General features: G+C 50.6%; 1 protein-coding gene across 2 annotated transcripts in view; it reads left to right on the top strand.

The window, feature by feature from the left end:
* Positions 1 to 17445, top strand: part of ST8SIA2 (ST8 alpha-N-acetyl-neuraminide alpha-2,8-sialyltransferase 2) — a 67427-nt gene extending 49982 nt beyond the window's left edge. For both annotated transcript variants that reach the window (XM_012643712.1, XM_012643713.1), the window contains one exon: positions 16162 to 17445. In XM_012643712.1, the coding sequence (XP_012499166.1) occupies positions 16162 to 16447 (286 nt within the window). In that variant the 3' untranslated portion in view covers positions 16448 to 17445. The remainder of the gene's footprint in view (positions 1 to 16161) is intronic.
* The last annotated feature ends 558 nt before the right edge of the window (positions 17446 to 18003 follow it).

The following is an 18003-nucleotide window of genomic DNA, read 5'->3' as shown; positions in this document are numbered from 1 at the left end:
TGTTGGTCAGAAATTTAGGAAGGGCTCAGCTGGATGGTTCTAGTCAGGCTCTCTCATACAATTGCAGTCAGATTGTCTGGAGGTGGAACAGTGCGGGCCAGAGCAGCTGGGGTTGACCACGCGTCTCTCCCTCTTCGTGTTATCTTAGGGCTTCTCCATGTGTTCTCTCTGTGTGGGCTGGATTGGGCTTCCTCACATCAGAGTGGTCAGACTGCATACGTGGTGGCTCAGTCTCCAGCACAAGTGGTCCAGAGACCAAGGCCGCATCACCTTTTAAGACTACACAGTGTCACTTCTATCATAATCTACTGGCCAGCTAGTCACTAAGGTGGCCCAGAATCAAGGGGAGTGGACATAGACCCAACCTCTTAATGGAAGAGTGCCCATTTGTGAACATGTTTTAAAACCTACATATATTCATTCAACAAATATTCATTGAGTGCTAACTGTGTGCCAGAACCTGTTGTAGACACTGTGATACAGTAGTGAATAAGATAAAGTCCCAGATCTCATTAGCACTTAAGTTTTCTTGTAAGCCGGGTACAGTAGCTCTGGAAGGCCAAGGCTGGAGGATCACTTGAGGCCAGGAGTTTGAGACCAGCCTGGGCAACATAGCAAGACCCCAACTCTACAAAAATATAGAAAAATGAGGCAGGCATGGTGGTACATGCCTGTTGTCCCAGCTACTCAGGAGGCTGAGGCAGGAAGATCGCTTGAGCCCAGGAGTTCAAAATTACAGCAGGCTATGATGATGGCACTGCACTCCAGCCTCGGCAACAGAGTGAGACCCCGTCCCTAAAATTAATTAATTAATTAAAATTTAATAAAATTTTTTTTTAAGTTTTCTTATAGGAGAAGATAAATTACTGATAAACAAATAAGATACTTTCAAATAGTGCTATCAGAAAAGTCTTCCCTGGAAAGAAGTTGGTTTGAGCTAAGACTTGAGGGACGAGAAGGCACCAGCCAGGTGCAGATCTGGGGGAGGAAACGTCCAGGTGGAGGGAACCTCACACGCAAAGGCCCCGAGGTGGGAGTGTGTGTTCAAAGATCAGCAAAGAGATAAGCGTGGTCGGCGCAGAGTAAGCGAGGAGCAAAGGCACAGGAGGGGTTGCGAGAGAGGCCGGGCCAGAGTGCGCACAGCCTCTGGGCCACGGTGAGGAGTTTAGACTGGAATCTCAGCTTGAAGGGCAGTTGTGGAGGTGAGGGGGAGATCTGATTTCTGTCTTTAAAAGATCCCTCTGGCAAGAATGAAAGCTGGAGTCTTTGTTACGACGCTGTTTCAGGCAGAAAATAATGGTAGCTTAAACCAGGATGGCGGCATAGGATATGTAACAGATTGGTCAGATTTGCTATACAATTTGGAAGTAGAGGCAGCAGGATTTTCTGGTGGATTCTATTTAAGGACCATAAGGGGTGAGAGAAAGAGAAAAATCCAGAATGACTCTGAGGTTAAGAGCTTGAGCAAATGTGTGGATGGCAGTGCCATACTCTGTGATAGGAGAGCTGGAGAAGCCCAAGCGTGCTTGGGGGTATTGAGAAAGAGAGTTTTTCTTGGACCTGTTAAGTTTGAGATGCCTGTTACAAATATATACCCCACCACACTCCTGACCTCCCAGCGTGGGGCCAGGCCCTGTGTCCAGTTGCCCATCCAGCTGCATGGCAGGCCACAGCCCTTCCCCAGGGACACGAGGGATCCCAGTGCACAGACTCCCTGCTGACCGAGATGCATCGCAATGCCCTTCATGGAGGCCTTAGCATAACTCGATGTGACCCTGGGGAGCCCTCTGCACCACCCACAAAGAACTCTTGTCCTCGTAAAGGTGATTCCCAGGGTACCCAAGCCTGTGACCAGCACTGGTCTCATTATGATGGGTATCAACACAGGAAACCCGTTGCCCCCAAGACAGACGTGGAGAGACATTCAGTAAGGGGCAGAGTGAGGCCTGTATGGACACAGGCTCACCCCTTAGCCTGGAGGTTGTCCCTTCAGCATCTTTTCACTGCATCCCTGTCGCAGAGTGGGTCTGCAGCAGCACCTCCCATCTCATGGATTTAGGCTCCTCGCCTTAAATATTGTTTCTTCCTGGAAGGAGGAAACTCTTAAGATAATTTGGAGGCCCAAAGGGACAAGAGGAAAAAGACACAGTCCCTTGGATGAGGAATGGGCAACCACCTGGAAGAAACTATGCAGCCAGAGCTATTTCCAGCTATAATTGACTCACTTTCATCTGTCAAAATAGCATTAAGCACCAGTAATAAGCCCTTTAAACAAACAGGCTGTTAATCCTGAGATTGCCACATCTTCAGATGCAGGAGCTCCCGGGAGGAAATACTGCAGGAGAGATGGGTGGGGATGGCCTCTGCCTTAGCAAGGGGAGAAGGTGGGGAGAAGGGGATGTCGGGGGCCTTGGAATGGATTTCCACCAATGGTCCTCTCCCTCCGTGGGCCATTGGGCCTGGTAGGGTGCGGGATCCAGTAGGGCATCGGTGAAAAAGTGGGCAGTGTGTGCAGTAAGCCTCTGCCTTGGTGGACCTTACCTGGCAGTCACTGCAAATGGAGAAATAGGCTGGGGAGAGACACAGAACAAAATCACATGACGAAAGACCAAGGGATTGTAGAGAAGAAGGCTGAGGAGGAACCTGGCCAACAGGCAATGTGGCCTCGCGTCAGAAACATGGACGCTGGAGGTAGGGACACTTGCAAAGGGTTCAATGCCAGAGCCATGACTTGTTTGATTAAATCACCTGTCTTCCCCCTGAGCCCCACGGGGGCAGCATGCAACCAATCAGTCGTGACTAATGTGGTCATGGCAGCTGCCACCAGCCACATGGAGAGCTACTTCGTGGGAACGGGATTAGACCTGTTCTATGGACTCAGGAGATCTGGAGGGCGAAACCACGAGAAGGAAAGTGCATTTAGCTCAATTTAATACAGGACTGTAGTAGTCGGAGCAATGGACCAAGTCAGATCAGTCAGTCATGAGTTCTTCACCTTGAAGTCTCAGTAGTGGACTATAGTTTGCAGAATAATCTTGTTTCCTTATTTAAAGATGTGTTGCCCAGTAAATCCCCTGTTTATAAGGTATGGGGTGTGGGAATAAAATATTTTATTGTGATAAAATATACCTAACAAAATGTACCATTTTAACTATTTTTAAATGTACATTTTACTTGGAAGAAATTCACTCAGAAGAAAACATAGGGGAAGATCTTCATCACCTTGGGTTTGGCGATGGTGTCTTAAGTATGACACCAAAAGCACAGGTAGCAAAAGAAAAGATAGATATATTGGACTGTATCAAAATTGAAAATATTTGTATATCAAAGGACAATATATCAAGAAAGTGAAAAGAGAAGTCATAGAATGGGAGACAATATTTACAGATAATATACCTGACAAGGGATTAACATCCAGGATATATAAAGAACTCCTACAACTAACAGCAGAGAAAACCCCAGAAAACAAAAAACCAATTTAAAAATGAGCAAAGGACTTGAATAGACATTTCTCCAAAGAAGATATGCCAATGGCCAATAAGTACATGACGGTATGCTCCACCAATCATTAGGGAAATACAAGTCAAAACTGCCATGAGATACACTTCATACCCACTAGCATGGCTGTCATCAAAACAATTTCTTTTAAAGTGTTGGTGAAGATGTGGAGAAATTGGAACTTTCGTGCTTTGCTGGTGGGAGTTTCAAGTGAGAATCAACTTTGGAGACATACTAGTGTCTCCATTTTGTAAATGCGGAACTCAATGCTGGGACAAGTTAGGTGATTTGTATGAGGTCACCCAGCCAGTAAGTGGCGCAGCCAGGAGCCGAGCCACATTATCTGGCTCTAATCACAGCACCAGATGCAGCAGAAGCTTGTACCCTCCTAGTTCCGGATTGGGGTGGAGGGTGGCAGTGAGCGCAGTGGGCTGGTGGTGCTAGTAGACCGCAGCGGGTAGCAGCGCGTCCGGACTCCAGGCGCACACTGCAGTGGTTCAGAGCACATGAGACACAACACTGTCGTGTTGAAACCCAGTGGGGGCTCTTCATGCCATTCACCTGTGACCGTGCCTTTGGCTTCACCTGCCAGATCTACTTGGCTGTACCTTCACATCCAAGACATCTTCCAGAGGAAGAGCAGACGTCCTCAGATGGTGACTGCGCAGTCACACATTCTGAATGCTGCTCTGGATGGCTTGCACCGGGACATGCAGAAACATAGATGAGGCGCACCTGTTACCACAGTGAACGCTTACGTGTCAGACACCATGCTAAGCGTTGTCTTGTGCAGTGAGAGAACTGCTGCCATTATCCCCACTTTCAAGATAAGAAAACTGAGCCTGAAGGAGTTCCTTGCCCCATGGCTGGTAAAGGCCAGACCCAGGACATCTCCCTGCTCCTAGTCCCCACCCACTTTCCTCGATTGCACGGAACTAGGAAATGGTGAGGGGCCCAGAAGAATCATGTCAGGGAGGGCAAAGCCAGAATGGGCTTGAGCGGATGGAAATATTAAGAAAAAGAAAAAGGGCTTTTTATGTTTCAAACAAGAAGAGCCAAAAGGATAAGGGCAGATGGTTTAGAGGCAGCAAAGGACGAAGGTCGAATGGACGCCTCAACTCCTGTTTTATCTCTGTGTTTTCAGCAAAGGAGATGGGTCTTTTGCCTGGATGTGGGAACTGGGCCTTTGTCGTCTTTACTGACAGGCACAGTTTGCTGTGCTAGACCGGTGGTTCTCAGTATGGTCCCCAGGCCGGCAGCATCAGAATCCCTGGGAACTTGTTAGAAATACAAATTCTTCAGCCTACCTGAGACCTACTAAATCACAAAGGCTAGGGGTGGGGCCCAGCACTCTGTTCTAACAGCGCTCCAGGCCATTCGGTGCACAGCGGAAGTTTGGGAGCCGCTGCTATCAACGAAATCAAGACCAATGAACATCCCAGGGGAAAACTTGCAGTAAGACCAGCGAGCAGCTGGCGGTGATCTTCTCCAAATCGTGCAGAATTGAAAAAGGGCCATCTGGGATGAGCAATCTTTGCCCAGACAGGTAGACGTGGGCTCAGTCGTTTCGTATAAGTCAGCTATTTTGACAAAGCGTTTTATGGGCAACGTGGAGCTAACACAGGTTAACTTCTCAGAACAACCTTATAAGATAGATGCTACTTTCATGCCCTTTTTATTCATAAGGAAACTAAGGTTTAGAAATGGCAAGTATGTTGCACAACGTCACGCAGATGAGGAGGAGGTGGGAGCTGGAATTAGCATCCACATGTACAGACATCAAAGGTCTCTACTCTTCCCACGGCCACCTCCTTCATGTGTCCTTGATAGGTTCACCACTATCTGGTGGCCATTGACACCCAAAGGATGCTAATCAAGTAAATTAATGTTGAACCTGCCCCCAGGCTCGGTGCCTGTCCCCATTTTTACCAGTGACTTGAATAGGAGCATCAGTGGTCTATCTAGCAAATTCACTAGTGACGTGACTTTTGGATGATTCTCAATATTTGGATCTCAGGGTTAAATCCAAATCAGTCAAAGAAGAAATTTCATATGGACACATGCAAAATTCTGTACTCAGGTTCAAAACATTTGCACAAAGCAGAGGGATGAATGGTACCAACCCTCAGTGGGTGTGTGGTTGCTCAAAAAAGTGACGTGATCTTAAGCTGCAACAAGGGGTGTAGAACATCTTTGTGAGTCAGAGAGGTCAGTGGTGGCCTTGTTTTACTCTGCCTCATCGTATTCCACTCGGAGAATCACCTTTAGTTTTGGGTACCAGGCTGGAGAAGGACCACAGTGGCAGAGAAATTTGGAAGTTGAAAGGTGTTGAGAGAGAAGAAGGCTCTAAGAAGCGTGAGAGCCATCCTCTGGCATTCAACAAACACTCCTTAGGCACTTAAAGGCTCCAGGCCTGTGCTAGCGGAATAAGAAAAAAATCAGTAAAACAAGGTTTCTGCCCTTGAGGGGCTCATAGATTTGGTCTGTGAGGTTCCAGGTGTAATACCAGGGTTGGGGGAGGAGGCCAGAGTCCATCTGGACACTGGGAAGAACATTCTAAGAAATAAGATCACCTGAAATGAGCTTGACTGCCGCTTGGGAGGCTGTGAATTCAGCATCGCTGGAGATGTCCAGGCAGCAGCCAAGCACCCTCACTGGGGCCGTGGAGGGGGAAAGCCACATCATACAGACAGACTTGGCATGTTGGTTTGCTGACTGGGGCTGCCATAGCAAAGTCCCATAGATGGGGCGCCTTAAACAACAGAAATGCATGGTCTCACCCTTCTAGAGGCTGGAAGTACAAACCCAAGGGGTCAGCACAGCTGGTTCTTTCTTGGGGCTGTGAGGGAGGAGCTGTTCCAGGCCCTATCCACGGCTCGCAGATGGCCGTCTTCCTGTTCACGTGGCGTGCTGCCTGTATGCCTGTCTGTCTCCGCGTTTTCCCTGTTTATAAGGACGGCAGTCATGTTGGATTAAGGCCCACCCTTATGGCTCAATTTTAACTTGGTTACCTCTGTGAAGACCCTATCTCCAAATAAGGTCACATTCCAGTGTACTGGGGGTTAGAACTTGAGCACATGAATGTGGTGAAGGGACATAAATCAATCCATGACATTTGGTAGGTGGTCCCCCTTCCCATGCCAGGACTGTTTGATTCAACACCTCTGTGCCAGGAGCATCTCTGCCCCACAGGGTGCTTGTAAGACTCCTGCGCATCTGAGGCAGTCCACCGGCCTGGGCACTACGGGGGCAGAGGAGCGTGGTGCCGAAGCCAGCGCAGAGGCCTGGCCTTCCACTCTCACCGGCAGCTGGCAGGGCCCGGCCTCTGATGCCAGCAAGGGAGGCTTCAGCCCCCACCCCAGCTTGAGCAGCTCTCCCAGGGGCCTCTGGCTCTGCCGGCCCTCTGAGTGGCACAGTGCCCTGGCTGACTGTTGGCGAGGGGGGTGAGCAACAGAGGGGAAGGACACCAAGGCACGTGAGCATGGCCATGGGAAGTGGGACGCCGTGGTCAGCAGCTGGTGGCGAGTGGCTCTAATTTAATTACAACAGCGGGGAGGCTGCGACCTACAGAGAGGGCGGCCCTCGGGCAGAAAGCAGCTCTTTGGCTCATGCAGATGCCCAGCCCACTGGCCTGGTGCTGACAAGGCTGTGAATTTGTGCTTAATGAGGCACCAGGAGTGCTGGGCCTGAGCCTTGGGATGGCAGTGATTCAGCCCACCTCCCGCCAGGGCCTGCAGACCGATGAGCAAAGCAGGCCCTGCCACCGGCCAGCAGGGAGCAGAGACGGGAGGGCAGGGTGAGCGCCTAGGCAAGGGACAAAGAACAAAGGGCGAGAACAGCACAGGTCGAGGTGCCCCTCCAGACAGGCCATCTCATCCAGAGAATGTGGCCCCAGGGTCAGTCCCTTCCCCCCCTGGTCCCAGCCTCCTCCAGCGGACAGGGAGTGAGGCAGACCACACTCGCCTCTCTGGAAGTGTGTTCCGCAGAGAAGGGGAGAGGTCTGCGGTATTACGGCACAGATGGCTGCTGGCACTTGTTTGTCTTTAATAGATTCTCTTTCTCATTTTTTTTAAAATAGCAGTGCACATAGTAAAAAGAAAAATCCAAATGGGAAAAAAGGATTTAAAGTGACAAGCAAGCTCAGCCCCACACCCCTCGTCCCCCCCACCACCACAGAGGCAGCCTGTTCAACTGGTTTTCTGTGTGTGGATCCTTCCAGAAATATCCCTTTTTACACATAAGGGAACATGTTTTAAGTACTGCACCTTGCTAAATTCTGGAAATTATTGCATATCGACACACACCGCCTCGTTCTCCTTCACGGCTGCCTAGCAGTTCACCGTGAGTCTGGACCGTAATTCATGTAAGCAGAAGAGTTGGGGGGGTTGAGAATGTGTCCAGTCTTTTGCCAGAATGATCAATGCTCCATCGATCACCCTCGTACTGGTATCTGCAAGCAGATGTGAATCTATAGGCTCTCTTTTTATTTTTTTTTTTTAATTTCAGCATATTATGGGGGTACAGATGTTTAGGTTACATATGTTGCCCTTGCCCCCACAGGCTCTCTTTTTAGAAATGTCTTTGCCAATTTGCATTGTTAATTTTCATAGATAGCGCCAATTGCCCTTCCTAGAAGTAGGTGCCAATGTACACCCTCACCTACAATCATTGAAAATGGCTGTTTTCTGGTAACCTCACCAACAGGTGTGCTATCAACATTTGTTATATTTGCCAATCCAGTGAAAAATGGTATCTGTTGTTTGAAATTGGATTCCTTTGATTGTGAATGAGAGTGAATATAATTTTGTTTGTTTGGAGTGGCATCAATTTAAACTCTGGAATCCAGCCAGAAGGTTTAAGCCCCAAGAAACGGTCTTACTGGGCCTGTGGGGTCAGAGGTGATACTTGGGCATGAGCAGCAACCTCTCTCCTCTGAGGGGCCCACCCTGTCGCAGGAGGAACCGCCAAACGACCAGCAGCCTGGTCTTCCTCCTCACTTCTGGCAACTTGCTATCCAGGGTGGTGGTTGCCTGCCTGTCCTGGTGGCTGTCTAGAAAGGTTTAGAATGAAGCTGGGCTCCTTCACCTCTCCCGGCAATGGCCCCAGAGTGATCCACTGCCCTCTGCTTGCTAATTTTCATCCATTGCTTCACTGAATGAAATTAAGATTTGTGAAGTACCCACTTCTGGAGTTCTAGAGAAGCAGGAAGTCAGTCCACTTGTTTACAGAATTTTAAATCATAGGGAAGGAAAAGACAAGCAAACAATTAATTAGTGTCACGTCATGGGTTCCATGATAGGGGAAGAACAACAAACAGGACACGAAACCATCCAGGGAGGTCCGGGAGGCTTCCTGGAGGAAGTGACATCAAAGCTCAGACCTAAGAAGGGACTGCCAGCAAGAAGCACGTGGGAGGTATCCTGGAAGAAACCAAGAAATTGCTTATAGCAGTGTGGCTGTGCACACCAGGGTCTGGGCAAGATTTGCAGGCCCAGTTCTCAAGAGCTTCACAGCTTGGCAGAGGCCGTCAGATTTTATCCTGTGGACTCCAGGAGTCACTGGACAGTTTTCAGTGGCGTGGTCTTCTCTGAGGCCAGCCCGGCTGGCTCGAGCGAGAGTGTTGGCTTGGGCAGGCCCGGAGGCCTGGGGGTGAGAAATCAGTCTCCAGCATCCCCATGGCTTGGCCAGCTCCTAATGACAACCCCTGCCAGAGCCGGGCAGTCTCAACGCTGCCGCACACCAGAGCCCTGAGCAGTGGTCCCCAAGAAAGGACAGCAGTGGGCTTTGGGGGCCCAGGTTGGGGCTGAGGCTGCTGATACAGGGAGGACACCAGCAGTCTGAGATCTCTGTCCCCAGCTCTGCTGCTGCTCTTGTGCACAAAGTATCAGCAAGTGTCCCTGGACAGCCACCTTTGAGGCAGTCCTGCTTTTTAAGGACATTATGAACTCTATCCCTGTGTTTTTAATTTCTTGGAGAAGGTCCTCTTGGTCCCTTCTGCCAACAGCAGCAGCCACTATGCTTGCCACGTACCCAGCCCAGAAAACTAGGGAGAAGGACAAATGTGCTTTAGCGATGATTTTGGCAATCCTCATTGATCGCTGTCCATGCTCATAAAATACGCCGCTTAATCGTCATGGCAATTGGGGTAGCCAATCTGAAAAATAATTGCTGCCTTCTTTGAGATTACTTTGCCTTCTAATTAAAATCTCAAGACTGGGATATTAAAGGTGCATTGTCGATACAGTGTCCCGGATGCATCCAGCTAACCTCATTCAGGAAGGCTGAATTAATTAGTTTGTGTTTTAGCACCCAGCTGTTATCCTAAGGAAAGAAACAGTCTACAAGTTGGCCACGGACAGTCTTTAAATTGGCCAGAGCAACTGAGGAGACATAAAGGAAATCGAGAGTGATTTGTTCCTGCATAACTCGGTCAGCTTCTGTTACAAGCTGCTCATTAAATGGCACTCCTGTGTCCCCGTCAGACATCGCCAGGAGTTCTTGTTTACCTGTGAAGGCAGAACAGGAAATAAGTGGGTCCCGCCACGCCGCTGAGCCCTCGATTTGTTCTGGAGCCTCGCTGCTGTTAACACCTTTCCCGGTTAGCGATTCTGGTGAAAAGCCTGGCCCCAGATCTGAGGGGTTGGGCGTTTCTATTCCTGTCCCAGCTGGCCACAGTTACAAAGCCACACACGCTGCTTTGTTCTTGCCTACGTCTTTCCATTTTTCAATTCCACTGGAGTCCAGCATTTGCTGAGTGCAATAAAAGTCAGGATAATCAATTCTAGGCTGTGCTACAATAACACACCCCGAGACGCCAGTGCTTTAGCACAACAGAAGTTTATTTCTCACTCTTGCCAAGTGTGATGCGAGTTGGCGGGGACTCTCTTCCAAGCAGCGATTCAGGAACCTAGGATTCTTCCGTCTCAGGCCGACACCATCGTAACAGGAGGCTTCGAAGTTCTCCAAGGCAAGAGAAGAGAAAGTGGGAGAACCTGCCCTCAAAGAACATCAGCCAAGAAAGGGCACATTTCTTGTCGCAGCCTATAGGCCAGAACTGGCCACATGACCCCAGCCCAGTTACGAGGGATGCTGGGAGATGCGGGAGAGCCCATGCGCTGTTTGTTGAGCGCAACCGTCTCTGCCGTGGCGCCTTGAATACAGCACGCACTGAGCCGGATGCCTTTGAATCCTCCTACAGAAGGGTGTAAGGTGGGGTCCCTGCTCTTGGGGAGGTCACAGAATTTTGTGTAGGAGCCCCACTCATACAGTAATGAGTGATCAGCCCGGGTTGCTAAGCGCAGTCAGAGAAGCAGACACGAAGCCTAATGATCAGATGGAGGTGATTAGCACAGTCTGAGCTGGGGAGAAGAGGGTAGAACAAGGGGAATATTTCCAGGAAGATGTGATGCATGTGCTTTTATTTTGGAGGGGAAAAATAAGAGTTCACCAAAGGGACACGTTGGGAAAGGCAAGGGGATGTAGCTCATGTCTGTGTAGCCTCAGAACCACCCATGAGCTACTTGGATGTCTCATCACTGGTTAAATTCTTCTCTCCCCCTTTCCAGGCATAGTGTTGATGGCCTGAAAAGAAATTCATTTCCAAAGGCCTTCCCCTGCTAAGGCCTTACTATCAGAAAGTAAACAGACCATTGTTTATTTGGCCAGTGTTAGGCCTCAGGGAGTGAGCATCAGTGAGATGGTCTCGTGCGGGGACGCTGCCGGTGGCTCAAGTGTCCCTGGGTAGCATTGGCCTGTAGCCGCAACCAACATACTCCCAGCTCAAACCCTTCCCAGAATTGCCCTGGGGTGAAAAATGCCCAAGAACCAGGCGTCTTGGAAGCTACATTTTATCCAGATCTGTCCACCCAGCTGCACAAGAAGCATGTCTCTTCTCAAGCAAGTCCCCGGGACTCCCACATTTTCCTCTGGGAAATGAAAGAAAAAGACAAGTTCAATCCAGAAGGCCCGTGGATTTACTACACAGATATGGCCTATTTGATTCACCCAATACGGCTTCACGTGGTGGTTTTTTTTTTTTTAATTAGTTTGCTAACATTTAAAAATTTGAAGACTATGCATAAAAATCCAGATTTCTGATACTCAAAAAGATCAGAAGATCTGAGAGCACCATACTGGATACAATAAAACCGGGCACCCACTGAGATGCCCCAATCCCCACGGCTCCCTACTGCCATGGCAACACTGAGGCCAGGTGTCAGTTTTCCTTACACATGCCCCCAAATGCCAGCTCACTCGGTTATATCCCCTGCCAGGCTGCTGAGCTACGTGCGTTCTCCAGGCCCAGTAGTCTTTGAAACTCTGTGACTATTCCTAATGCTTACTCTTTTCTTCTAAATACATCTCATCTTTGGGTTCTTTTGGCAGAACCACCTACCAGGCAGAACAGGACTTAGTCTTCGCTGCACATTTGAATTTCTGGGGGAGGATGTAAAAATCCCAGCGTCCAGGCTGCACCTGGGAGTGAGATCCATGCATCTCTTAAAGCTCCAGGTGACTCCAGTGTGCAGCCTAAGGTGAGGACCTCCGCGTCAGAGCTGAAAATGCAATGCACTAGTTTAGGAGCAGGGGAGCTCCCCACTGTGGGATGTGGACAAGCACTTTGCAGGGGTGTGTGGGAGGATCCCAACATCAGCCCCTGCTCTTCTGGGATTTTTCTCCTGTTTACGATCCCCTTGCCTTCGTCCCCCAGAGCTTTCCAAGCTCGGCTTAGCTCAGTTGAGCACAGACAGTGCTGAGGTGGTCTCAGCAAGGGTTCCTTATCCAACAAGCCCCAACCTCAGCATCAAGCATCCCCCAAGCCAGCACTGTGCCTCCCATATTAGCTGGTGACTGAGCAGATGGCCACACAGGGCAGTCCCAGGACGATCACGTTAGACGAGCCACATTCCTGGCTGCCCACGAATCTGCTGGGGCTGCAACACGAAGGGGAAAGAACACGGACTTGCAGTCAGAAGGCCTGAAGGGAAGCCCCGGTTCTGCTCCTCACCCTCTGAGGTCTTGCTCCGTCCTCAGGCCCCGCGGGGCCTGGGTCTGTGGTGCGCGTCGGGGTCGAGGACACCCTGTGAAGTGCTGGGTAAGGGTGAGATGCTGGCAGGGGGCTACTGGTGCTGGGTCAGGTCACAGTTGGGTGATGGGGGCGGCGGGGAGGAGCCGTGTAGTGTGGGTGGGAAGGTTTGAAGAGAGAGGAAGGCGCGTAAATGAGCTGTTCAAACCAGACAGACCTCACCTAGAGCTCAGAGCAGAGCTGAGATGTGGGCAGTTTTCTAATAACCCTGACCACAGTACCGCCGCTTGAAAACACCCAATAGCTGCAGGCAGTACTTTTAGCGTCTTGGGGATTCTTTGGGGAGTGGCTCCCCAGTGTCAGCGTCCCAGCGGTGTTACCTGGTCTGAAGCCAGGATGGCTGATGCTGGCTGCCCGCCCCCCCCAGCAGCAGGCATCCCCGGGGACCACCTCAGCCTGGCTCATCCCTCCTCCCTCAGAGGGAGAGGGCAACGGGGCAGAAATGGGACGTCAGCGCAAGCTCTCTGCGTCCTGGGCAGAGCAGCGGATACGGGAGGCAGATGCACTGCTCTGGTTTCTTCTAGCCCCAGGCCTCCCTGTGGCCAAGGAGAAGGGACCTCAGGACCATCGAGCAACACATCAGCAGAGCGGCGGGAAGTCTGGCCCAGACCCAGCCAGGGCTTCGGTGGGACACGCTACCCATAGGCTGCTCCTCACGGTCCCAGATCTTTTTCTTACGAGACCAGTACCCGCCTGCCCCTGCCCCAGCCCCCTACCTACCCCAGAGAAAATCGGCCAAGGCCCCATGGAATCACAGATGGAAGAGGAAAAAAGAAAAACCAAGCACACATACAGGACCATCCACTTCTTCAGCAGTCAAGCTTCTCCAGGCCCCGGCACAGAGACAGCAGGACTGGCAGCAGCTCAGCAGGAAAGGCACGCGTGCGCACTGCAGCCCCTGAGACGGAGCCCAGGGAAGCCGCTGGTGTGCAGGTGACCACAGCTGCCCACAGGGACACACTCTGTACAGCCCAGAGGCAGGGCAAAAGCGCAAAGGAGTCTCGATCCGAGCAGTGATAGGGGAGGCCTGTGCGTGCGACAGCACGGAGCCACGGGAGCTGTGGCCGTGCGTTGTGCGCAGGAGCGCAGCGTGGGTGAGAGCCGCCCCTGGGGGAGGCGGGGGCCAGGTCTTGCAGAGTTTATGTTCTGCACTGTGGAACTCGGATCGTACCTGGAGCAGGGAGAGGTTTCAGAGAACTGCCTGGAGGGCTACTAGAGGTGGAAGGTAACGGCCTAGCGAGCTGTCACATGGAGACCTCGCCCCACAGGAAAGAAATGATGAAGAGCTGCAGTATGTCCACAAACCCTTCCTCCGCTTATTTTTCAGTTGCATTGTGTTTGCAGTGACCAAGCCACTGTCCTCTTCTCTGCCTTTGTCCCTCCCTCCGAATCCCAGTTGGAAAATTCAGCTACTGGGAAATTTCTTGGCCCAGACAGGATGAAATCGTAGCAAGTTCGAGGAAAGGGGTCTTCCAGTGACAGGCTTATGGAACAAACGAGGGGCCGCTCAGGAGGCTCCTCCTGTGCCCAGGATCCCCACATCCGCCCCGATTCTGGCCGTCTGGGACCACAGCCTCCACCAGCAATGTCGAAGCAGAGGCTCCACTCACCCCGGACTGACAATCCGGCTGGGGGCCGTGGAGATGCATTTTACTTTATCAAATATTGCATGCTTTACTGAAATTATATGGCTTATTAGGAATCTTTAACCTTGTCTGATTCAAAGGCTAATACTTCCTCCAAACAAACAAATGAAAGGAATTTGAGAAGGACTCTCTGTAACGTTTTGGGGGTTTCCTTTTTAAAGAAGGAACCATTTTGCAAAAGGAAAGTAGTATCTGAACCTGCCCCCAACCCCAACCTTTTAGCTAAAAGCATTGAATAATATAAAACAGTTTCATCTTTCGGCAATATGTAAATGTTCTGTCTGGCACACGGTTACTTCTGGCAGGAATTTAATTGGTGTGTTTGATTATAAAGTCATACACGTCACTGTGCAGTCACCGGAAACTGCACCCGCCTTTACTTTGGTTGGGGATGGGTGTTTTCAGAGAGGCAATTGGGAGCATGTGGGGTGGGGACTCACGGGGGTCATTTGAAGACAGGAAAACGTGGACCACGTCTGGTCTAGAGACACCGTGGCAAGGAATTTGGGGTAAGGAATTACGCCTTTCTGCCAAGGTGTTAGTGTTGCTTTTAAAGGGATCCAGCCTAGGGAAAGTGGAAGATTTTACTAGAAATAAAGAGGTTAGACCACATATCACGTGAGTTCTAAGTCCCTGTGGGAGAGCAACTGTGGTGGAAAGCAGGAATGATGACAAATGGAATGGACGCTTTCCCATTTCTGGAGAAACTGCTAAGTTGTCTTAGAATGTTGGAACCTGGAAGATATCTTGGCGATCATCTGGACTATGCCCCATCATTGCATAAATTTAAAAATTAGACTCAGCAGGGAGAAGTGACTTGCTCCAAAGCACACAGATTGTTGGTGACAGAACTGTCACTAAAACTCAAGTCTTCTGAATTATTTACCTCCTCCGCACCTGTGTCCTTGTCTGTGAAACAGAGACAGTGTCCTCCTCACTGCACTCTTGGCTCAGGTGCGCCTGACACCCTGCTCTCTCCAGCTCTCCGTGCTTCCTCTCTTTGCCCTTGGCTGGTGCCTGGAGGTGGGAGGCGGGGGCTCTGTTTCAGAGGTGGGAACACCAAGATGTAGTGCCGGGTGTTTAGAAGGAAAAGAGTGGGCAGAGCCCAGCCTCCCAGGGCAAACCACTGTCTAGTGCTCTTCAGCCTCCTCCGCCGCCTCCTCCTCCTCCTCCTCCTCCTCCTCCTCGACTCCTCCTCCTCCTTCTCTTCCTCCTTCTCTTCCTCGACTCCTGACTCCAGGAGAGTCACCTGTGGTCAGAGACGGGCTACTGCATCAGAGGTGGGTCTCCTGTAGGCAGGGACAGGAAGGAGATCTGAAGGCACTCAAGCAGCAAGGACAGAGTCAGGAATGGCAGTCACAAAGGGAAGCACAGCGGGACCCCTGAAAGGCAGCGTGCACCGCGCAAGAGCAGGTGCTTTATCCAAAGTCAGCAAAGTACTGCTGAAGGGCAGCCCTGCCCACACCCCTGTGTGTTCTGTGGCTCTTTAATTCTACAACTACACGGAGGGCCAGCAGTTGCAACTGGGACTATGTGGCCACGAAACCATAAATATTTATCATCTGGCCCTTTACAGAAAAAGTTTGCTGACCCAAGTCAAGATGCTGCCCTTTTTTGCCTGGGTGACCTGGGGCAAGCCACTTTTTGTCTCTGGTCCCCACGCCGGCATCCGTACCCACAGACAGGCTTGTTTTGAGAATTCCTTAAACTCGTGTATATGAAAGCTCCCAGTCCAAGAAGTGGCTCGGCTGCTTAACCAATGGTGGTTGTCAGTCCCCTGCAAAGGCAACCAGGGATCTGTGGCTTGATTGGTCCCTAAGGCTCCTGGCGTGGCAGGAGGCAGGCTGCCAGGCAGGATAAAATCTCCCTCTTCCCAGAAACAGTGATTCACAAACTTATGTTTCTTTTTTCCCTTTTTTTTTTTTTTTTCAGATACTGGCTGACCAACAAAGTTCACATCAAAAGACCCACCACTGGCCTGTTGATGTACACCCTGGCCACGCGGTTCTGCAACCAGATCTACCTCTACGGCTTCTGGCCCTTTCCACTCGATCAGAACCAGAACCCTGTCAAATACCACTACTATGACAGCCTCAAGTACGGCTACACCTCCCAGGCCAGCCCCCACACCATGCCCTTGGAGTTCAAGGCCCTCAAGAGCCTGCACGAGCAGGGGGCTCTGAAACTGACTGTCGGCCAGTGCGACGGGGCCACGTAAGGTGGTCACCCCACGGGACTCAGTGGCTCACATTTCCTGCCAGCTACACCACAGGCAGATGGGAGTCGGGGTGGCACAAGCAATAGAAAAAGCAGGCTAGTGGTTTTCTTTGTTAAAGTGTAAAACAGTGACCAGAATATATATATCTATACCTGCATATATATATTGACCTGAGTATTTATAACTGTGTGGTGTTCATCTAGCATTAGGCAGATAAGCCACAAGAAGAAGGTGTGGAGAACCCACCTGAACCAGATTGAGACTCAGTCCATCTTTGGGGGCCGAAGGACTTGACGTGAAAAGAAGCTAGTCCCAAGACTTCGGATGACAAACTGCCTCCTGGGTTGGAGGGATCTTTGGGCTCATGGATGAGTGGAGAGCCACCCGTTGTGAGCTGCCCCGAGCCTCTGGGATATATGGATTCTGGGTGAGCCAAGACCCAGAGGGGACACTTGACCCAGCCTAAGGCGGGTGCTGTTCACAGAGGAGAGGGAGTTTAGAGAGTTCAACCGGGCAAAGGAGCACAGTGAAACCAAGTGGCAGAGGCCCCATGAGAGTTCAGGGCCTTGTTCCACGAACTTAGAGTTTGACTGCCCAAGGGACAAACCGTGGTGTCATGTCTCAGACAGGCCTCCACAGCCACGGAGAGAAGGCTAGAGGAGACACAATGGACAGTCCATATTCTGGCTTAGCAAGAACCACCAAGAACTTTGGGTGAAACAGGAAGATGGCACTAAGAGGTGGGGTGTTCCAAATCATGATTTTGAAAAAAATCGAGACCTCCTGCTAAGGGTTCGCTCCTCCCCAGAATAAGGCAGAAGTGTGTCCAAAATGCGGTGGTTGTGTTGGGTGTCCTTTAAAGCAACTTGAGTCTGTCGAGGAGGAAGAGACCCTGGGATTTCACCCTCCAGGTCAGTCTCCCTCCCACCCTGTTAGAATGTCATGTGAGGGACTCTACTGTCCTCCTTTGCCACCAGGAAAGCCACAGCAAGAGCTTGAAAGGGCACTCTCAAGATAAATGTCATCCTTCTTAAAATATACATGATTGCCTTTCTGGGTGCTTCTCAGAGCTCCAGAGTGTGGACCTGAAAGAATGTCAAGCATCTAGCTCCATGTCTCTGTAACCACTCTTTGTTTGCTTTTTGCATTCTGTACTCTGTGGGGCCTCAGCAGCCAGACTGCTGTGTGGGTGTCACTTTCTTGTCACCTTGCTATCCTGATGGTCACACTGGCCCACCCCGAGCTCCAGCTTTGCAGGGAGAGGTTTCAGTGTCCACCCCACTCCCACCCACCCCCATCTTCCCACATGGGCAATGATTTTAGAATTTTGCAAAATCCTTTTTCTCCTCCTATTAAGGTTAATGTTTAAGACTTTTTAAAAAAAACAAAACAAAACAAAAATAAACCCAAAGCCAAATGCAGTTCCAAATACTGGACATAATCTGCTGGGGAAATCTGGGCTCGATGCCAGGAACTTGGGGGCTGGACTCCCAGGTCATACCAGAGAAGCATTAGCCAGCTCGGTTTGTTAGAGGCGTCCCCCGCCTGATAAATAA

Source organism: Propithecus coquereli, unplaced genomic scaffold (assembly GCF_000956105.1).
Source record: "Propithecus coquereli isolate 6110/MARCELLA unplaced genomic scaffold, Pcoq_1.0 Scaffold20, whole genome shotgun sequence".
Taxonomy (NCBI): domain Eukaryota; kingdom Metazoa; phylum Chordata; class Mammalia; order Primates; family Indriidae; genus Propithecus; species Propithecus coquereli.
The sequence above is the reverse complement of the archived record's forward strand: the minus strand, read 5'-3'. Positions and strand labels throughout refer to the sequence as shown.